Genomic DNA, 23,109 nt, shown 5'->3' on the forward strand with positions numbered 1-23,109 from the left:
TAGAGGCGGAAGGAGATGGCGTTCTGGCTGAAAGGATGGAAGTCCTTGCCTCTGGGGGTGAAGACATTAGATTTGATCCAGAAGCTGCTATGTTTTACTCAAAGAAAAAACAAGATCCTAGGATCTCTGAGACTGAGGATCGGCACAGACTTTTCTGGAAAGTCTTCTGTAAAGATCTTCTGTGAGGCATTGCAGTCCATGTGGTGTCTCCGGGAATGACTCCACTCTTGCCGTGTGGCTTGAGAGCAGCCACAGAACGTCCATAACTAATGTTCCAGACACACTGGGTTGGGAGAATATGGGGGGAGGTCCATTTGGCCCATGGGTGGTAGTTTCCCCCACCCCAGATCTGCCACACGGTGGATGATGGGGGAGAGGGCAGAGTGGGAAGACACTGGGACCTATCCTGCCAGACCCTGGCCCCTGCCGGTGAAAGGAAAAAACGTTGATAGTGAGATTGGCCAATAATGAAGGCCTCAGGAAGAATTCCCTTCCCTACCCCATTTCTCTGTCTGTCTCAAACTTCCCACAACACGTTTGTCTGTGGTTGAATCCCATGTACGTGTTTTTTGGTTGAGTCAATCCCCATTGCCTGGTGGGTGTATCTTGCGGATTATATACCACATAGATGCTCATCTTGTTCAGGCCAATACCATGAGCACATATGGGGTTCTCCTGAGTTAGTGAAGGATCTAGCATGTGTGGGCTTCAGGATGAGTGTGATTCAGCCCTCAACAATGTTGAGGAGCACCTGGCTTCCTAGGCCCTCTGTGGCACTGGCACAGGCCTGGCCTAGGCCACTTGTGCCATCGAAGTGGAGAAGCCTAGCTTTTTCCATCTTCCTCCACCCTCTGTCAGCACATGGGTTTCCCACCAACCATGTCTTTGCAGACAAACTCTGAGATGGCCCATGGCTTGGGACTCCATTGACATCCCAGAGTCTCATTGTAACCAGTGTCAGAGGTTTCTGGGGCCCTGACATGACATTTATTTCCAGAATATTCCCCATGAAGAGTCCCATGAGAGTGTCGGAGTACAGGAAAGATCTGCAGGTGCTGAGGTGGGATCGCCGGGGTGCTGAGTGGAGGGCGGTGGTCAGACAGTGCTTCCGGTTCTGGGTTTGTGGCAGGGCGGCTGCCGAAGTTGGCAGTGGCCTCAGGAGAGCATACAGTTTCTCCCCTTCTGTGGGTTCTGTGCAGCTCCAAATGGCACGGTTTCCTCCTGGGGGGCAGGCGGTCTCCTGGGGTGTGGCTCAGAGGTCCCCAACCTGCAGGGTTTTAGGGCCAAGACTCTGTGGATGGAAGCATGGGAACCCAAACCAGGGTTGAGGTTCGGGCCTGGCGCCTGGCAGGTCCCTTCTGTCGCCACTGAAGCGGGCTCCCTGGGGGGGCTAAGTAGAGGACGGGTTTTGCTGGCATTCAGAGGCGACTGGAGCCACATGTGCACTCGCCCTTTAGAACGCTTTCCCATAGGTTTCGGGCGACACCACGCAGGACCCCGCATTGCACCCAGGTGGCTCCCTCAAAGGCCCCTGTCACCAGAAGGCAGTTTGCCAGGGCTTTAAGGCCAATTCAAAAAGGAGCTCTCTGCCCAAATCGATGTGGATTTGGGCAGAAAGCTCATGAGAACTGGCCGGTGCTGGGAGGTGATTTGGGCCACGCGCTGGCCCCATGCTGAGAGCGCTTTCTCACAAGGTGCGTGTTGTGGCCCTGGGAGACTGCAAGCCAGGCACATGGGGCTCCGGGAGGTCCCCCTGGAGATGACATTTCCCCAGGGGCAGAGCTGAGTTAGGGTCTGAGCCTGAGCTTCAGGCCCTTTTTTTTTTCTGGCAGAAGGGGCACCAAAGATGAGGGTTGTCGAGGTGGGCATGAAGGTTTCTCCGGCTCTGAGGGTTTTGCGCAGCTCCAAATGGCATGGTTTCCTACTCTGTGGCGAGCTGTGTCCTGTAGTGTGGCTCAGGTGTCCCGAATCTGGAGGGCTTAGGGAACAGGCCCCTGGGGACGGAAGCCTGCAAAGCCAACCTAGGGTTTGGGTTAGGGCCTAAGGACATGTCAGGCCCGCTCTGCCAGTGCTGAAACTGGCATCCCAGGGGGCTGAGGAAAGGGAGGTTTTGGCCACACATGCACCTGGCTTTTAGAGCGCTTTCTCGCAGGGCTTGGGCCGGACCTCGGGCCAGACCCAATTGGCTCCTCTGAAGGACTGCGCAGCTGGAAGGGAGTTCGCTGGGGGTTTCCGGCCAATTCTCAAGAGCTTTCTGCCCCAATCATTCTTGATCAATCAAGAATGATTGGGGCAGAAAGCTCTTGAGAATTGGCCGGCATTGTGAGGTGATTCAGGCCAAACTCACACCCACTGTTGAGAGCGCTTTCTGGCTAGGTGTGTGTTGCAATCATCCGGGAATTTGGGCCAGGGACACCCAGTTTCATGGGTGGTGAAGTCAGAAGGAGCCTTTGGGAATTCTCCTGGATAGAGGCATGCTGGTGGTTTCAAGGGCTTGGCGTCAGGAACCCTGGGGTAAATTTCACGCCTGACACTGGGTGAGTCAGGTTATCCCCCAGGTTCTCTGTTTCCTCCTTAGGAAATTGCTGGCAGGGAATGTTCCGCTTAAAGCAGAACCCTCCCTCCTGCACTGTCGCTGGGCATGCGGGCTGTTGCAGTGACTCTGGAAAAGAGTATGGGGGTTAAAAAAAAAAAAAAAAAAAAGAGAGAGAGAGAGAGAGAGATAGTATGGTGGTTCCTCCGAAAGCTAAGCATTCAGGAGGTAGCCTTTTCTCTTTCTCATGAATGATTTGGGCCAGTGTAATTTTGGAAGAAGGAGGGGATCCCAGAGCTTTGCGGCAGACGGGAGTTCCAGGTCTGCTTAGGGCTGACAGGGGTCCCTGAGGTGAGCTGAGCTAAGGGCATGGCAGGCCCGCTCTGCCATGCTGAGGTGGGTGCTGGGGTGCTGAATTGAGGGTGGGGTCAGGCGGCATGTCAGGCTGCAGGTTTGTAGCCAGAGGGCTGCAGAGTTGGGGGTGTTCTCAGGGGGGCATGCAGGTTTCGCTGGCTCTGAAGGGTTCTGCACAGCTTCAAACGGCACAGTTTCCATCTGGGTGGCAAGCGGACTCCTGGGGTGTGGCTCTGGGGTCCCAAATCTGGAGAGCTTGGGGGACAGGCCCCTGGGGATGGAAGCCTGAAAACCAAACCTAGGGTTTGGGATAGGGCCTAGGGTATTGGCAGGGCCGATCTGCCAGCGCTGAAAACGAAACCCCAGGGGACTGAGTAGAGGGAGGGTTTGGCCACCCATGCTCCTGGCTTCTAGAGCGCTTTCTCGAAGGGTTCGGGCCCCGACCACTCGGGACCTCGGGCCAGGCCTGGGCAGCTTCCCTGAAGGCCCACGCAGCCGGAAGTGCGTTTCGCTGGGGGTTCCCGGCCAAATCTCATGAGCATTCTTCCCAAATTGACACTGCTTTAGGTAGAAAACTTCGTGAGAATTGGCCAGTGTTGTGCGGTGATGCGGGCCGCGCTCATGCCTGCTGTTCAGAGCACTTTCTCGCCACGTGTGTGTTGTGGCCATGTGGGAACTCGGCGGGACCCATTCGACTCCCCTGAGACCCACCGCTGAGGGGAGCTTTCCAGGGCCAGAGTTGAGGGAGGGGTTCAGGCTCCATGTCGGTCGCCCAGTGGGGTGCGGAAGGTGGGGGTGGCCTCGGGGGTGGGGGAGGATATATGCTGGTTTCTCCCTCTCTGAGGGTTTGTGCAGCTCCAAATGGCACAGTATCCTCCTGGGTGGCAGACGGAGCCCTAGGTTGTGGCTCAGGGGTCCCCAGTCTGGAGGGCTTGGGGGCCAGGCCTCTTGGGACAGAAGCCTGAAAACCCAACTTAGAATTAGGGTTAGGGGCTAAGCCCTTTAGAGGGCTTTCCCATAGGCTTTGGGCCACACCATGCAGGACCCCGAGCCTGGCCCATGAGGCTCCCCTAAAGGCCCCCGTCGCCGGAAGCCAGTTTGCCGGGGCTTTCTGGACAATGCTCACAAGGTTTCTGCCCCAATTGGCATGGATTTGGGCAGAAAGCTCCTGAGAATTGGCTGGCGTTGGGTGGCGATCCTGGTCCTGCGCTGACCCAGTGCTGAGAGTGCTTTCTCCTAGGGGCGTGTTGCGGGCATTGGAGACTGAGAGCTGGACCCATGTGTATCCCAGAGGCCTCCCGCAGAGGCAAGCTGCAGGGGGGGCGCGCAGAGGGAGTTAGGGTATGAGCCTGACCCTCAGGCTCTGGCTCCTTTTGGCAGAAGGGGATGCTGAATGTGAGCCGAATGCACTTGGGCTCTCCACCCCCCGCCCAAGAATCCTTGTGAAGCCACCAGCATCAACAACATCTGTAATGCACACCACGTGCTTGAGGAATACGTTCTGGGCCAAGTTTCATTTTAAAAAGGGAATTTTGAGGGCGCCTGGGTGGCTCAGTGGGTTAAAGCCTCTGCCTCCAGCTCAGGTCATGATCTCTGGGTCCTTAGATCCAGCCCCACCTCGGGCTCTCTATTCAGTAGGGAGCCTGCTTCCTCCTCTCTCTCTCTGCCTGCCTCTCTGCCTACTTGTGATTTCTGTCTGTCAAGTAAATAAATAAAATCTTAGAAAAAAAAAAAAAAAAGGAGGGGGGAGAATTTTGTTTTGCACATGGATTTCTGCAATTCTTGTGGAAGGGGTAGTACCATGCAGAGGAGGAACAGGCACAAGCAATGATACTTAGGCAGACCTGGGTTCCAATTCCTCGGCCACCAGGAGCTGTGTGTTCGTAAGTGTCCCAATCTGGTGGGACTTGGCTCTCTCAGGTGGAAAATGGAGAGAACAGTACGCAGCTGTCAAGGTGGCTCCAGGTATTAAATAATGCTGCCCAGGGGAGGCTTTCTAAGTGTGAGTACAGCAACACCCATTATAGCCACTGGAAAACAGCTGAATTTGATGCCCATTTATTGGTCCCTCATGTTGGAAGCCTGGCCACATCCACTCCAACTGATCCTTTTGGGGCTCTCCCTGTCTGCAAATGCACAGCATTTTGTAAAGTCCATGGGACTCGTGTGTCCCCAGTACCCAGAGCACACAATGTATGCTCAAGAAATACTTGTGCTTTTTGGTTTTATTATTTAAGACTTATTTATTTATTTATTTATTTGAGAGAGGGAGAGCGTGAGCAGAGAGGGAGAAGCACACTCTCCACTGAACAGGGAGCCCAATGTGGGGCTCAATCCCAGGACCCTGAGATCATGACCTGAGCCAAAGGCAGACACTTAACTGACTGAGCCACCCAGGCGCCCCAAGAAATATTTGTTGAATAAGGGGAGATGGATGGCCTAAACCCATTTGAAGGAGAGCTCTTCAACAGGCCAAAGATGAGCAGATGCTGTGGTGTTTGACCTTCGGTCTCTCCAGTCCATAAGTCAGTGCTCGTTAAGGGCAGATATCATTGGTGGCCTCATCCACGTTTGTTCCCTCCTGTGTCTCTGCTCACAGAATCTCAACCGTGCCCAGAGTGGATGTGAGTCCAGCACTCAGTGGTGGATCTTGATTGGTTCACACTAATCATGACAATCCTTTCTCTGTCTTCCCGGTTTCCCTTCTAGGTAGGAACAGCTGTGGAGCCCATTTTGGCCAATGGGATCTAAGTGGAAGCCTGTTGGGTACGTGAGAGTGTAGGGGCCTGGTTGGCCAGAGGGAGCCCTTTTTTTTGTGGGCCTGGATTGACCCTGCCCCTCCCAGAGGAACTTGCTTGCATGCCCCAGATGTAGGGGCAGGCCAGCCGGATGGAAACATCCAATCAGTGGGGCACACATATATTTGCTGTGGTGGGTTGGAATTTAATTGGCCCCCGTATAGCTGACCAAGCGTGACTGTGCAGTTTTCCCTGTGTGTTGCAGTCTCATTGGCCACCTGTGTGTGGGCCGGGCTCAACCACCTCTATAAAGGTTAGTCTGTGAGGCTGGGAGTGAGTAGTGATAGTGTCGGGGTTGTCGGACCGGGAGCATCCAGAGCATTGGGAGCGTCAGGCGAGCGGCACCGCCAGGAGTGTCGACATCGGGTAGGGGGAGTTGTTGGGTAAGGGAAGTAGTTGGGGTCCGTGTCCTGGTCGTCATCAACTCTTTGTAAGAGACGGCCCCAACTGGTTGGTTTGATTTTCGATGCTTGGCGTGAAATAAAGCTTTGCTTGACTTTCGCTTTGTGTCAGTATCGTTCCTTTGATCACGGACCCTAAGAAGAGGTTTCTGGGAAAATGCTAGCTTTTTTGGTACACGGAAGCCAATGCACCTGCAACTGTCCTTCCTCCTTCCTCTCCTGAAGGTGGATGTGATAGCTGGAGCAGGAGAAGCTGTCTTGTAACCGTGAGGAAGAGGCCAAGAGAACTGCAAAGAAGCTGGTGCCAAAACTGCTGAGTCACTAACCAATGCCACCCAGACTTCTTGTTGTAAAAGAAAAATAAATCCCTCAGTCGGGGTAGTCAGACTTACTTTTACATGTGGGCAATGAAAGCCTGAATGATACACAGGTTGTCTTTTTTTTCTGTTTGAATAAATTGAATCCCATATGACAGATGAGCAGAGGCTTAAAAGAGTTTCAGAGCCTCTACATTTCCTTGACTAAAGGGGTAAACTGGTAGATTAAGTTCAAGAATCTGAATTTTATTTTATTTTATTTATTTTTTTAAAGAATCTGAATTTTAAAGAAGACTTTTATAAAGAATCTCAGGGGTCATGTGCTCACCTTCTCAATAAAAAGAAGAAAACCGGGGCACCTGGGTGGCTCAGTGGGTTAAAGCCTCTGCCTTCGGCTCAGGTCATGATCTCAGGGTCCTGGGATCGAGCCCCACATTGGGCTCTCTGCTCAGCAGGGAGCCCGCTTCCTCCTCTCTCTCTGCCTGCTGCTCTGCCTACTTGTGATCTCCCTCTGTCAAATAAATAAATAAAATCTTTAAAAAAAAAAAAGAAGAAAACCTTCAACTTTCTTAGCGTTGAATGCCTCATTTTCAAAGCAGCAGCTTCACCCTCCTACTTGCTAGAAATATAGAATCTCAGGTCCCACCCAGCATTCACCACCTCAGAACCTTAAATTTAACAAGATCCCAGGTCATTCATATACATGTGAAGGAGGGAGACACATCCTTCTCAGTGGTTCTCAGTCGTGGCTAGAAGTTCTTGGGAATGCTTTAAAACCACAGTGGCTGGTCCCCATCCCAATCAACTGCAATATCCAAGAGTGGGGGTCCCCACACCACTTAAATAAACAAAAAGTCCCAGTTGATTTCATCACACAACAAGGCTTCAAGAAAACTCAAGACAGCCCCTGCCATTAGATAGCCATGTCTTTGGTCAGGTTACTTATTCTCCTTGGATCCCAACTTATTTTATCCATAAAATGGTCCCAAAACAAAGCACTTGCCTCATAAGCGTTGCTGTGAAGATTAAGTTGAATTATGTAAAGGATCTGGATAATGCTTGGCACAAAGCAGGTGCTCAATAAATTGGGCTTTCCTAGCCTTGGAGTTGATAATGATCACCTGGGGAATGGGCTAGCCATTACAGACCCCTGCGCTCTCCTCTGGGGGAGGCACACACGTGTGGTAGGGAGGCCTCAATGAGCATTCCAGGTGATTCTTATCACTAAAAAAAACAAAAAGAAAAACAAACAAACAAAAAATTTAAGGGGGCTCCACATGGGCCTTGAACTCACAACCTTGACATCAGACCTGAGCTGGAATCAAGAGTTGGACGCTTACCTGACTGAGCCACCTAGGTGCCCCAATCATTAGACAAATTTGAAAAACATTGCCAAAATGTGAGTTCTTCTCCTTATCCTGTTTTTGTTCTTTATCTGCATGCCCTTTTCATTTTAGAAAACTTCAAACTTCAGAAAAGTATAATGTAATGAACACCACATACCATTCACTAATACCAAAGGGCGTTTTACTTTACTTGCACATATTCTCTCTCTCCACATGTGTGCACGCACACAATTTTACCAACCTACGTGAATGTGCATTGTACACATCGTGACCTTCATCCCTAAATGGTGCGGCAGGCGTGTACTCCTGCTTGACCAAACACTACCATCACGTCCAAGAAGTTCTGCAAGGATTCAACAGCATCATCTTAAGTATGGTCCATATGTAAGATTTCCCTCTGTTGATCACTCTTTTTTCAGTATCTCACTGTCTGTTGAAACGTCTTTTGCCATTGTTAAGCCTCTCTATTATGGGACGCACATCTAACTCCCTGTCGTCTTCCCTCTGCTAATGTGCTGGGGGGGTCCAGAATCTTGCCTGCCCCTGGCTGTCCCTGAGATGGCTGAGAGATGGTTGAAGATAGTTTCCTCTCCAGATCCCTCCCACCCCCATCCTGGCCACCATCCTCTGGACCCTTTCCTGAGGGTGGATGAACTTGTATGATGTCTGGTGCCCACAGCTGTGAGACCGAGGGTTCCGCCTTGGGTCTGAGCCCTGGAACAGGGCAGGCTTGCCGTCTCCATCTCGGTGGCAGCTGTGTATCTTCAAATGGGTCAGAGGGAGCCTGAGTAAGCTACACAGCATTGCCCTTTTTCACCAACAGCTAAGTATGCCATCCAGTGCTTGTGCAATTATGTCCATTGATCAGAATCGATGTGGAGAAAGAGACCAGAACCAACATACGCTGGGACCATCGAGCATGCGCGGCCCCTCGGAGATGGCTGTAGAATCCTAGAGCCCCCGAGGCTTCGTGAGAGACTCTGCATCTCAAGGCTCTTGTTTCCGGAAGGGGAGAATATTACAGCTTCCTAGGTCTGCTCTGAAGATTTGCTAAGAATGCTCAGCCCTGATTTGGGTGTTGAAGAAAGAATGGGATTGGGGGTCCCGAGAATGTTCCAGCGATGGCTGCACGATGCTGTCAATGTACTAAATACCACTGCCCTGCACACTTCAAAATGGCTAAAATAGTGAATTTTACATTAAGTGACTTTTACCACCATCAAAAAGAAAAGAGACTGTGTGGAGATTTTCCAGGCAGAGAAGGTGGGTGGGAAGTGCATTTTAGGCACAGAAATGAGTTTCAAAGAGTTACGGATAGAGGGGCGCCTGGGCGGTTCAGTGGGTTAAATCTCTGCCTTCGGCTCAGCTCATGATCCCAGGGTCCTGGGATCGAGCTGCGCATCGGGCTCTCCGTTCGATGGGGAGCCTGCTTCCCCCTCTTTCTCTGCCTCTCTGCTTACTTGTGATCTCTGTCTGTCAAATAAATAAATAAAATCTTAAAAAAAAAAAGGGGGAGAGTTATGGATGGAACACTGCGCGGGACACAGTCAAGGGCAGACACCACCCAAGATGTTTCCCATGCAGGATGGCTTTCAATGGGCACTAGGACCTTATTAGGCACCAAGATCGCCTGAAAGATTTTTTCAAACACTTTGCTAACCTCGAGACCAAGGTGAAATCAGCCCAAGGGGAGTTGGAAGAAGTTTTACTCAGTTGAAGAGACTGGGGCTGCATTGAATGGGCACAGTGGGTCCCAACCTTTCCTGCCTCCTGGGAAAGGTTTAAGGAAGTATCTGGAGATGGGCATTCCTGGGGGTGCTGCATGTACCTGAATAGCTTTTTTTTACATTTTATTTATTTGTTTGATAGAAGGAGAGCACGAGAGCACAAGCAGGTTAGTGGCAGAAGGAAAGAAAAAAGCAGGCTCCCCTCTGAGCCTGATGCAGGGGTCTATCCCACAACCCTGGGATCATGACCTGAGCTGAAGGCAGTTGCTTAGCCAACTGAGCCACCCAGGTGCCCCTGAATAGTTTATCCTAAGCTCCTCAGGTATTTCTAATGTACAGTCCATGTTGAGGGCCAGCGTAAAGATAAAGCAGCCTAAAGCCTAACATCCCTCGTAGGGAAGGCATTCTCTCTGTTCTCCAAGTGGCCCCCACAATGTGCAGAGCTCACAGCCAGTCTCACAAGCCACCTGACCTCTAAAGGCCTTGGTTCTTTTCACAGGGGGCTGTCTGAAGCCACGTGTGTAGAAATGGAATAAGGCCCAAGAAAGCACAGACATGTGAACAACGCGGATCTTTTAACCAGTTTATTGTATTTTTACAATCATAAAAATAAATTAGTCATACACAAAAATAGTTGTCGTTTTTGCTGAAGAGAAAACAGATCGCGTTTACTCACAGAATTCACCTTCGACCCCCACCCTTCAACAATAATTTAACGCTCTAAGGGTGACATGGAGGCAGCGGCGTATTTAGTAAGTTTCTTGATCCTGGTTGTGCAGGTGACAGGACAACCTAGAGCCCCCACCCCGGCAGTCCCAGCGGGGCATCCCCCCCTGCCCCGCAGACCCTGCCTCACCCATGGCTCTGACCAGGCCTCCCGAGGAACAGTGTTGGTGATTCTATGATGGAGGCAAGACAAAGAGAAGGGATGAAAAGAAGACCCTTATATCCTTCTCCAACTAAGGTGTAACAAGAAGGCAGAGTATACGAGCAAACATAATATGTAAGATAAAAAGTTGGCGAGGCAGAAAGACCTATTTCAGGTACAAGGCCAGGACTAAGAGCCCCTGAAGAGTCGGAAAGCAGAGTGATTTATATTCGATATTGAAACCCAAATAATTTGGCTAGTCAGTATACTAAACCATAACTATGACCTTAGAATAGGACGTCATGTCGCAACTTTGCAGGAAGCTGGGTTAGTAGGACCAAATGATTTTACACAAATGTGGACTGTATATGTAAATAAATACCTATTAGGTCCCTTTAAAATTAACATATTCTAAATAATAGAACTATTTTTGTGTAGTGACTCATTCTGCCCATAGAGTTCAGAATACACATTTCCTATAAACATCTTGTATTTACAAAGAACAAAATAATAACTTATAACAAAGTATATCCTTCTGTCAAACTGAACTGGGGGTCAAGGAGCTGGAAATTAGTTTATGTAACAGAACGGCTTTCCTCTCACTGAGGCAAAGGGTTCAACTTCTGGAAGATGCTGAGAAACTCGCCTAGAACTTTCCACTCTCTTGTGGGCGCCCTTCCTCAGCACTTCAGTGGAACTCTCTGTTAACCCACCGAAGAGAACCAGGAGTATGGGATGGTTCAGGGTGGAGAGAATGACTTTGCTCCAGTAAAGATGCAGCAAAGCAAGGTGAGTTGAGAAACAGAGAAGGTATTTAGAGGGTCCTAATCTAGTCCAGCTACTGCTCATTAAATGGGTGACCCTGGGCAGGGAACTAGCCATCGGGATGCTGGGTTACTCGTCCACAAAGCAGGACCCAACAGGGCAGCTCTGGCCAAGCTGCTAGTGGTTCTGAGATTTGAGGCCCCATTCACCTCAGGTGAGAGGTGCAACACTGGGATCAAAATGGCGGACACAGAAATGGTTAGTGGCTCAGACGAGGCAAATCACTCAAAGCTGTTCTACTGACAGAGTCACTAAAGCCTAGACTCAGAAGGGACCTTCTAAGTCATATTGCCTCAGCTGGGTGCTTGACTCCCCTTTTCAGCACCTCTGACTAATGGCCATTGTAATTCCGCTGAGACCACCAGTGACCAAACTGCCCTCTACCTTCGGGGGCTTTCACCTGTGGAAAGTTGGTTCTTCTGTAGGAGCTAAAGTCTGTCTCCCTGTAGCTTTTATCTCCTGGCCTCAGGGTTGCTCTCATAGTGCTAGCCCATCTCAGAGTGCCATCCCACCTCTCTTCTTCTCCAGGCTAATCGTTCTCATGAAGTCCTCTCCACCGTTTCTAACTGTCTACAGCCCTAGTCAGGACTGGGCATGCTTATCTGAATGCTACCCAGCACCAGTGTTCTTCAGGTGTGGTTCCGGCAATCACAACCCCAGTGTGGCAGGACCCTCCCTAATGTTTTCTCCTTAGGTAGCCTAAGTGCCTCATTTTGTGTGTGTGTGTGTGTGTGTGTGTGTGTGTGTGAGAGAGAGAGAGAGAGAGAGAGAGAAAGACAGAGAGAGAGAGAGGGATTTTGGTCTAGTCTCCCAGATCTCTTTGGATCCTGAACCCTCACTGTCCCTAATTTCACGTCCTCCACGTTTCATCAGTAAGGTGCTCAACTTCCCATTAGAGCCATATTAAGGATGTTTTCTGTGGCAAGCGTCAACTGTTGGCCTCCACCTGCCAGGCTGATATAGGTTCTTCTCTTTTTTTTAGCCTGTTTTAAGGAAAGCCATATTTCTTTTTGCCACTTATATTTATGCCTTCTACATTAGGAAGTCCATATTCAAATTCTGAAATGCCTCAATTAAAAGAGAGAGAGAACCAAGAAGGTGTAAGAAGATAACTAGTATTATCTGGATTTCTCTCTGCCAGAGCGCAGCTGTCCCAGACCCAACGTTAATGAACTCAGAGGACTCCCACCTCCCTCTAGTGGCCGGGTTTACAAGCTTGCTTTCCTGTGTCTTGGGCTGTTTCTTTCCTATGGGGGAAAAATGTGAGTCCCAGTGAGGGGTGGGAGGCTGGAGCACACTGAATTGCCTTTATCTGGGGTGCAAGGGGCACACTTTCCTTTCCCAATAAGTGAAAGTAAAATAGCCAACTCTTTCTTCTTGGAGCTTTGTTGACTTTTGTAAAAAAAAAAAAAAAAAAAAAAAAAAAAAAAAAAAAACAGGTAACACCTTCAGTTCATCAAGTTTTAAAATCTGGAGTTGGGAATGAGGTGATCCAGGACACAGAAAAAAGAAAAACAGCATTAAAATGTAACTTCCAGTTCTGGAAGTGGCCGGTTAAGGGAACATGGAGGGGGATTGAGAAAGAAATGGTAGATCATGGCAAAGAAAGGGTGCGGAGGAAGGGAGAAAGAAGCATCTCTGTGGGGAGAGACGTCAGAAGGTGAGCATTCCTCCAATCTGCTCCTCCCTGGGAACACTGAGGGACCTTCTCAGACGTGTTGTGCGAAGGACAAAGGCATTTAGATGTTGACATAACAAACCAGGAAGTCAGCAGAAACTGGAATTCGAAGACAGATAAGTCATTAAAATGCCTGTTCTAGTAACTTAATAGCCCTTCCAGAGATGAATGGAATCCAAGAACAGCTCGACTATTTGTTGGAAGAGAAAAAAAGACCCTTAGTTTGGGTACATTTTCCTCCCAAAGACATGGCACAAACACATTTGCTCTGACTCAGTTCCACCATTGGCGGGATGGTCATTCTCATGGATGATCTTGTCCTTTTTAAACAACTGTTGGGTAACATTTGGGGGCCACAGGGCACAAAGAGATGTCAAAGAGACCAAGCCAGCATTGACACAGCTGTCATGAGAATCCTAAATTGGAAGGACCCAGGATGCTGAACTCCTACTTGATGAAGACGACCTCTTTCAGACAGAGCCATTGCCCATGTAGGGTGGCCCAAACCTCTGTTGGGCAGGCTGGATCGCTCAAGGTTTTCCCTCAATGTGAGCCAAAATCAGCCTTTCTCTGCTCCCACTGATCTTGTTCCTCCCTTCAGCATGTTAAGAAAACCTCCTCCAAGGAATCCTTCATATGAGTAGCCACTCAATAAGATCTGAGAGCGGCTACATAGAAGTAACTCTTCTCGTGGCAAAAAGCAAAAGTAGGTGGTGAGAGAGAGAGAGTGCACGGGACAGAAACCATCCATTTGGCTTCTCTGGTCTTTTTGTGCTTGGTGGGCAAGGGAATCAGGGTCTCTGCCATATTGCACAAGTTACGCTATGTACAAAGGAGGAGAGATGGGCGTGCTTTTGCAAAATGGTGGCTGTGCTCTCCAAGAAGAGAAGAATGAGTACAGGACTGGTGGGGCTAGGTAGGGAGAGAGAGGGAGGGGGCTTCGTGATCCAGCTCACTGAAATCCCCTAAATGCCGGGGTGTAAGGAAACCAGAGATAAGGGAACACACCAGACCACCCTGCCCTGGGGGGTGGGGGGCAGGGCTTTTCTTTTATGACTGTCCCCTGTGACCCACAAAGAAAAACCTGACCCTAAACAAGTAAGCCACTAAAGATGTTATCACTAGTCCTTATGCAAACCAAGATGTCACAAGACTGATAAGGCCATTAGCTCCCTGGTCAGTTCTAAAAAAATAATAATAAACAGTTAGCAGAGGCCCCTGTTGACAACCCTGGCCAGACCCCTCTTGCTCCTAAGAGCTTTCTCTGTACCCTTGCTTAACAGAACTGTATTGCTTTACCCACTCCTCTTTCCCAAGAGATTCATTCTTCAACTCATTGAGACAAGAACCTAGCTCTCTGGCTTTAAAAACAGCCATGGAAAGGCCAGATAGAATTTCTGAAAGCCAAGGGTAGTGAGAACCAAACACAGTGTGTCAGATTAGGCTGGAGCTACTCCTCCCAGAAACTTCAAGGGATCACCAAATTAGCAGGTTTTGGGGTTAAAAGCCTCACAGAGGAAACTCTGTTACAAAGAATCGAGGCATGCTTTAAAAGAAATTGACCTAGGACTAAATAGGGCAGATTTCCTGCAGGCTTACAACTTGTTTAGCCTGATAGTTTCCTTAATTTTCTTAATTGGCAATCTTTTCTTAATTGGTGAAAGAATGTATATATATATACACATACGTGTATATGTATACACATATATATAAAATCACCCTTGAACAATATGAGTTTGAATTTCATGGGTCCCAGGTATACAGAGATTTTTTTCTGATAAATATCGCATAACCCTGTACCTGTATTTTCTTTTCCTTGTGATTTTCTTCATGACATTTCCTTTGTCTAGATTACTTTAAGAATACACTATATAATACGTATGACATATAAAAATATGTATTGATTGATTATGTCCTTGGTAAGGTTTTCAATCAATAGCAGGCTTTTAGGAGCTAAGTTTCTGGGGGGTCAAAAGTTATACATGGATTTTCATCTCTGCAGGGGGTGGTTTGCACCCTGAACCCCCATGTTGTTCACGGGTCAACTGTATGTATGTGTGTGTGTATGTATACACACACACACACACACACACACACACACACATACCCCTACTCTTTCCTTTTAGTTGACTTTTCAGATCGTTTGCCTTTCAATGTGCACTGTATCCCCCTTATACCCCGAGGCCCCTGGAACTGCAGTTAGGTGAAGGGCACTGGGGAAGACACAGCCACTGTGGCTGTCACTGGAGGAGCCCATTCCCCCCAACCCCCCCCACCGGCTAGTGGCATGAATGCAGATCTTAGTGCTGAGTCTGGGACTGTGGGATATAGGTCACAAGTCATAGTGACGGGGGGTGGGGGGGGGCGGGGAGGAATGAGAAATCACAAACAGAAATCCATAAAGCAACTTGAAAAAACCAAAGGGAGACTCTTTCTAATATAAACACAGGTTTTATGCTGAGACAAGTCGGTTAGACGTTCCACTGGGTGGCGCACAGCCCAGGAAAGGGGGCTGTGGGCCCGAGAGAGCCCAGGGCATGGAGACCGGACAGGCTCTGTGGCCAGAGGGCCCCTGGCGTGCAGTTCCCTGGGGGGCACATATCACTGGGGAATGAACAGAATCAGAGTATCAGGCATCACCTTGCTACCCCAAAGGACAATTCCTTTAAGGATGGGGTTTAACAAAACCTGCACAGAGTCCTGTAACCAGTATCTGTGACCTTGTCCAGGAAGACAGAAACAGAAAGAAACATGGTAAAACGGAGTTTTATGGGGAGTCCTATGGGGACGGAGTCCTATGGGGACCCTCTTGACCTCTGGCCAGAGGAAAGAATTCTAGAGCTGGGCTCTGATTACTGAGTGGGGAAATTTCTTAGTCGCTTGGTCTGAAATGAAGACCTAAGGCTTCTGGGCAGGTGAGTTGTGTGGTCAGCCTCAACCCTGCCACCCCACAGGTCAATATACCCAGCAGGTCAATTCCTTAAATCACGTCGCGTTTCCTTGTCAGTAAAATGGGGATAGTGATTCAGTCCCTGGCTCCCATTCTGGGGCTTTGTGAGCCGCTAATGATCTATTATCTGTGAATACACCTGCGAAATAAGAAAGCACTATTTGACAGGAGATATTTGTGTCACAAGGCAGGAAAAAGTAATGTCTTCGAGCACGAAAATAGGCACCGTGGGGTTGAGGTAAGAGTGGGAAGCAGATGTCTCAGCGAGGCTCCGCGGGGCTCCGGGGTGGGACCCACCTCTTGGACTCTCCAAGGGACCCCGATGTTGAAAAGGCCAGAAGTACCACGGACGAGGCAGTGCGCCATTAGGGCCCACCTGCTGACTTAGAAAGTGCTGGAAGGGGAGCTGGCGGAGAGCTCCAAGCACCCCCACCGCTTAGGTTTCAGAGAGCACAGCACCACGTGCCAGGGTTCCCAAGCAGGGATCCTCGGATTAAGGCGTTGCTAAAGGACAACCCTGGCTTGGCCCCACGGCTCCCCGCCTCCCTGACCCGCTCCCCTGCTGCAGCGTGGGGGCGGGGCTGTTATCTGCTGCCCAGGAAGCCCGCCTGCCTGTTGGCCACGCGGGTGCAGGAGGCGCAGCAGGCGGTCTTGTAGTAGTTGTAGACGCAGAGTCGCGCCTGGACCACCACGTTGCAGTTGTAGTACCTGTCCTTGCAGTTTTCATCTGCAGCAACAGAGAACAGAAAAGACCCTCTGAGCACAGCGCCAGCAGGGGCCCGTGGGCGGAAAAGGGGCGCGGGATGCGGTTTCCGTCCTGGTCCTGGTTTATTACCTATGGGAGGTGGAGGCTGGGCCAAGGGCCGCCCTTTTACTTGTCTTTTAAACATGGTGACAGGATTAAGTATAGAGAATATAACTCAATGCTCGCTGCTCACCTGCATAGACGCAATTCCCAGAGTTGGGTCGGTGACCCCCTCGCCCTTTCTCTTCACTCGCAACGTAATCAAGCCCCACGTGGGGTTGTTTATTATCCCCAATCCTGTCTTTATACCTGAACTGTAAACGTTGGTACCGTAATCACTAGGTGGCATTTCAACTTTAGAAAAAAATATTTTTTTTATGCAGATTGTATATATTCCTTGGCAACACTGACTTGGCGTGATTTGTTCACGTTTATGGACTGCTCTAGGGGGAGTTCATTTTCATCACTGAATGGTACCCATGGTACATTCCACAACTTAAGGATCCATTTCCCACCCACACTACAGTTTAGCTGTTTTTAGTTTTTTACGATTGCCAACATTGCCTCTTTGCACAGCCGTTACACATGCCCCCTCTCTGGGTCTTGCTTGGGTGTAAGGTACATAGACAACCCTACTGGCTCTCACCAATTGCTCTCTGAAGGGGGTGGGTGCAACTATTCATATTTTTGTTTTGCTTTTCTTTTGCTTATGCTGCATGTTTTACCTTTTTTGCACACATCATCACATGTATATTTGCCACCTGAGTTTCCTTTTCGGCAAATTGCTTTTCCTGTCCTTTGACCCCTTGCTAATTTAGTCGGCTTAGAACAAATGATTCTTGGAAATTCTTGACATGTAATGGTCCTGATCCCCAACACGTTAGATGTGTTGCAAATATCTTCTCCACAACTGTGGCTTTTCTTTGCTTCAGTGTTACTTGTTTAAAAGAGTTTATTTTTAATATAATAGATGTTATAATAACATTTTTCTTGGTGGTTTGGTACTTGGTTTCTCATTTACGAAATCCTTCCCTACACTAATGTGCCTATTTCCCCATATTCTCTTCTAAAAGTTAAAAAGAATTTCTCTTCACATCACCAGGAATTGATGTGTGTGTTTGTGTGTGTGTGTGTGTGTGTGTTGATAAGTAGGAATTCAATCTGGTTTTTTCCCATACAGATAAACAGTCATCTCATCACCACTCACTGAATGTTCACGTTTCCTCCCCAGACTCATACTGTTAACCTTGACCATGTATCATACGCCATACCATGCTCAGATTTATTCGTGGGCACTCTGTTCTGTTCCATCAGTTTGTCTATCTTTGTGCAATATGTCCTGATACATGAAGGATACATTTCCCAACATTGTTCGTTGTCAAAATTACCTTGGCCATTATTGGGTCTTTGCCCATGATCTTCTATGTAAACTTCAGACACAATCTGTCTGATTTTTCAATGGAAAGCCCTGTCTAGATTTTGATTAACATAGCTTGAATTTACAGACTAACTTGGAAAGTAACCAAATTTTATCTGCTTGCTTCTTGACATTACTGACAAATATACTGAATACATTTATGTATCATAACATTCAGCTTTACCACATTCTTTTTAGGACATCAATTCTATCCTGGGTACAGTAACATAACTAACCATTTCCTTCTACTGGTAGAAATGTAACTGCTTCCAATTTTTATGAGTTACAAGAAATTCTACCGTTCATTCATTTATTAATTCTACACGATTTACTGAGCCCTATTCTTCGTGTATATGTATATCTGTACAATTTTGAGAGGCTATCTTTAGTATATGTTTCTAGAAGTGGAGTTACTGACATACCAAATACTTTATATATTGAGCAATATTGCCAAAGTTCTCTAAAAAGATTCCACTCAGTTACAAACAGGAGCCTGACTTTTCCCCTCACAACTTTGCCAACAATGAATATTATCCAGTTTTTTATAGAAAAGTTTTCTAGTCTTATGGAAAAACACAGACTTCCCTTATTTTTAAAATTTGCTTTTTATTTACTAGTGAGGCTGGTTACCAGCTCAGCCTCTTCCATAATGTTTGTTTCCATCCTTCATTCTTTACAACAATGGACAGCTTGTCTTTTTGGTTCACAGCAAGACTGAGGGGAAGGTACAGAGGAACAGTGGTTCTTTTTGTTTTCTTTTTTCAACTAATCTGAGTGAGTTCTATGTATATCAGGGATTTAACTCAGCTTGAATGGCATTTATTTGATTCTAAGATACTATCAATTGTAAGATGATTTAGTAATGTCTCTTTGGAATTACATGAAAGATTATAAAAATGTATGTAGATTTTAAAAAACTGATAACAGTCTGATTTTCTTCTTTAGCATTAAAATCAAATGTGCATCTGAGCCCTGGTCACTTTCTAAGTCCCTACAGATTCTTGCTGGGAGCAACTGTCTGGGATACACTTTGCGCTTTTAACTCCCACTTGCAGCCTAGACATTTTTAGTACCTTTCGCTCTAATGGTATAAACCTAAAGCATACCAAACAATACCAAGGTTTTGCTTACATTTTCTATTTTGTTAATCCCATTGTTTCCCTTTTTTCCTTAATTGACTTTTCTGTAGTTGGAAGCTAAGTAGTTTCTTTCCTTCTCCTAGAGAAGACACCATAGACAAACGGAGAAGACAGAAGCAGACTCGTAAACAATTTCTCTCACATCATATTAGTTAGAAAACTGGGGGAGATGTTTGCCAGCTGCGTGATGGCTCTTCAGAACACAGGAGCTGGTTATACTAATCACTACTAGCTCTGCAAATTGTACAATCAATTCTAAGGTTCTGGTAATTTTGACTGTCTTTAATTATCTTGCCCTGGCCAGAGGCGAAGAGACGACTTTATATATGTTTCTTTCCAGTGTTGCATTACAGTGTACCCTTCTAAAAACAATTTACATAACAACTGGGATCCACATTTAAATCAAGTTCTAATTATTGGTGCCAATGTAAATAAGTCAATGGAGGGGACATCTAGATGGAACACATCTGTGTGCATGAATGGTAACTTCTCTCACTATTTCTTCCTCCTGGCTCCCGGCTGGACGTTTTCTTCTTATATTGATTATATCACATTCCAATAATGTATGTTTCACATTTTTCTCACAATTATTGCTCATTCTCCCTCTCTTTTGCTTTCTTCTTTTCTTCCAACTTGGGTTATGATGTGTCTGGTGGTTAATTTTATTTATCAACTTTACCGGGGATGGAGAGCCCAGATGATACATGATTTCCGGGTGTGTCTGGGAGGGTGCTTCTGGATGGGGTCAGCATTTGAACTGATGGGCCCAGTAACACAGGTGGCCCTCCCCAGGGGAGATGGGCCTCACTCACTGAGGGCCTGAACAGAACATCAAACAGAGGAAGGAGGAATTTGCCCCTTTCCTGCCTCAGGCTTGAGCTGTACATTTCATGTCATCTTCTCCTGGGGCTGAAATTTACACCATCAGCTCCCCTGGTTCTCAGACCTTGGAGACTCAGATGGAATTACACCAGCAGGTTTCCTGAGTCTCTAGCTCATGACTGGTAGGTTGTGGGACTGCTCTGCTTCTCTGTTCGTGTGAACCAATTTGTCATAATTCATTATCTATCTATATAATAAATTATGACAAATTGGTCATTATCTATCTATCTATCTACCTACTCACTTATCCATCCACCCATCCATTCTAGAGAACCTTGACTAATACAATGTACTTAACAGGACAACAGTTTTTAATTTATTATGTTATGTTTTTACATTCAGCAATAAGGCCTCTGAGTTTTGTGTCTAGCTTACGAAGCCTTAACTAACCCCAAGATATATATTTTTCTGGTATTTTTACAGTGTGTTTTCTACACAAGGGTCTTTAATTCTTTAGGCATTTATGTTTATATATGGCATAAAGCAAGATTTAAAGTGTTTTGCTTTGTTTTTTTTCAAATAGATCTTTTAATCTATTCAAAGAGGGAAGTCTCTCCTCTCCCCAATTCCTTACCATTAGGCTTTTATTAGGCACCTGGGTGGCTCAGTTGGTTAAGCCTCTGCCTTTGGCTCAGGTTATGATTCCAGGGTTCTGGGATCAATCCACACCCACCTCAGGTTCTCTGGTCAGCGAGGAGTTTGCTTCTCCCTCTATGTCTGCCCCTCCCCACTGCTCGTGTATGTACATTCTCTTACTCTCTCAAATAAATAAAATTTTAAAAATTAGGCCTTTGTCATACTTCACTTCCCTTGTACATCAGAATTCTGTATTGTAACACTAATACCCCTGTCTCTTCCCGACTCAGTATATAGTTTTAATTTCTGTATTTTATAATGTGTTCAAGTATATGTTAAGGCAATGTATTTAAGCATTTTATATGTTGAGTCTCATGAGACTTCTTTTATCCTCTTTACACAATTTTTTTTAAAAAAGATTTTATTTTTTAAGTAATCTCTAAACCCAACATGGGGATTGAACTCATGACCCCAAGATCAAGAGGTGCATGGTCCACGGACTGAGCCAGCCAGGTGCCCCCTCTTTACAGTACTGAGTGTTCCCATCCATGAATAGTTAGTCCCTCTGTCCATTCACATTTCTTATTATGTTCTATACCAAGTTTTTCTTATTTTAAATTATTATTTAACATTTTTCTTCTAAATAGGTTTAGACCTTTCTTACTAATTTTCTTCCTTCCACTGTTCTGCACCTACAATTAAAAGTTGAAATCTCACTACTTCAACCTTAAAGGAACCCAATCTCTGAAATCATTACCACTTTAATCAATTTGCGCTTAAGTTTGGAGGGTGACTTGGATCACCACCCAGAACAGTCATCTTAAACTATGAAACTTTTCACACTGAGAGTATTTTGACCCCTGGAACCCCGTGACTGTGCACAGGGTCACGGAGAGACCCAGATGGGCTTGGCATTTTCATACCAGGGAACCCGCTGGGGTTTAAGAAGGATGTACCTTCTCTCCGAGATAGGAACCCCTACTTACCAACTTCAGGGACACAGTCCTGAGGGTTACAAGATTCCTTCTCTTCTGGTTTCAACTGCGGGTCACAGAGGTTGCTTATGGTCATGTCATCTGACAGGCAGCGCACTTCGCGGACCCGGAAGCCACCCTGGCAGCTCTTGGAGCACTGTACGGTGACAAAAGGAGAGAGGTGGGGCTTTGGCCGTCCATTCACTCAGCACACTGGAGCGGCACATACTGGGAAATTTCAAACATCTTCACAAGCAGACTAAATACTAAAACAAACTCTCACGCATCAACTAGCATCAATAACCATCAAGTCACGGCCAGTTGTGTCCCATCTATACCCCACCTGAATCCACTCCACTCCGCTCCACTACTGTTTTGAGGCAAATCTAGACAACACATCACTTCTTCTATCACATTTCAGTTTGTCACTCTAAAAGACAAAACTCTTCAAAAAAGTCACCACAACAGTATTATTACACCTGGAAATTAATAATAGGTTTTCAAAATTATCTTCAAAATTACATTATCTTCAAAATTATCTTTGGATTATCTTTTAATCATATCAAAAATTATCTTTTGATAGCTTCAAAAAAATCAAGTTATCTTCAAAAATACATTCAGAGTTCCCATTTCCATATCTCCTGTGAATCTCAAGTTTTTAATACATTTTTGTCTTGTTTTGTTTTGTAAATCAGGATCTACATCAGGCCTGCACACTGCAGCTGGTCAACAGACCTTTTAGGACTCTTTTGAATCCACAGGTTCACCTGCTTTGCCTCCCCCCCCAACCCCACATTATACTTTCTTGTCAGGAGGCACGGAGTCACCTGTCCCGTAGTTTCCCACAGTCGGGATTTTGCTGACAGCATCTGCACTGTACAGTTTAACATCATTCTCTGTCCCCTGCATTTCCTGTAAATTGGAAGTTGGGTGTAGAAGAGGCCCTAACAGGTGCAGATTTGGTTTTGTCTGCTTCATTGGATGCATGTGGTTATCTCTGTTTTGGGGCTGTCTGCAGCCACTTATGTGTGTCGTGTCTAGATCCATTATTTCACTTGTAGTTGAAGAATGGTGGCAAAACTCTATCATTGCTGCTTCTTTTATTAGCTAGGAAATGAATATCCTCCCAGCCCCTATCCCTACCTAGATTTGCTCTTTGGTACACCCAGTGGTGCAAGTTATTTAGGAAAGACAGGGTAAATGGTTGATTACTTTCCTTTATTTCCCAGTCTTCAGAACAATGAGATAGTTTCCCTAATGGAGGATCCTCTAATTGATTTTATTATTATTATACACTTATTATAAATGGATGGGTTTAAACACATATTTCATTCAATCTATGGCAATTACTATCTTTACTGATGTTCACTGATGTCTCCTCAGTGGCTAGTCTGAGACCCTAAAACTTGGTTCTTGAGTCCTTTGGGCAAGAGCTAAATTGTCTGTGAGAACTTCTTGCTGCCTGGAGTAAAAAGATACTCTAATCTAATTTGTATGTATATGGCCCCAAAGCTGGAATCAGCTCTTTGGCTGATAGACATGCCCTTCGCTACTGGGTCAGCCATTGTTTCTAGGCTCT

At 46.8% G+C, this 23,109-nt stretch overlaps 1 protein-coding gene across 2 annotated transcripts in view; it reads right to left on the bottom strand.

Annotated features, from left to right (window-relative positions):
• Nucleotides 1–16,326: 16,326 nt before the first annotated feature.
• Nucleotides 16,327–23,109, bottom strand: part of THSD4 (thrombospondin type 1 domain containing 4) — a 551,822-nt gene continuing 545,039 nt past the window's right edge. For both annotated transcript variants that reach the window (XM_032864919.1, XM_032864920.1), the window contains 2 exons: nt 21,543–21,687; nt 16,327–16,524 (listed from right to left, as the gene is read on the bottom strand). In XM_032864919.1, the coding sequence (XP_032720810.1) occupies nt 16,382–16,524; nt 21,543–21,687 (288 nt within the window). In that variant the 3' untranslated portion in view covers nt 16,327–16,381. The remainder of the gene's footprint in view (nt 16,525–21,542; nt 21,688–23,109) is intronic.

Source organism: Lontra canadensis, unplaced genomic scaffold (genome assembly GCF_010015895.1).
Source record: "Lontra canadensis isolate GAN:19392208 unplaced genomic scaffold, GSC_riverotter_1.0 scaffold28, whole genome shotgun sequence".
Classification (NCBI taxonomy): domain Eukaryota; kingdom Metazoa; phylum Chordata; class Mammalia; order Carnivora; family Mustelidae; genus Lontra; species Lontra canadensis.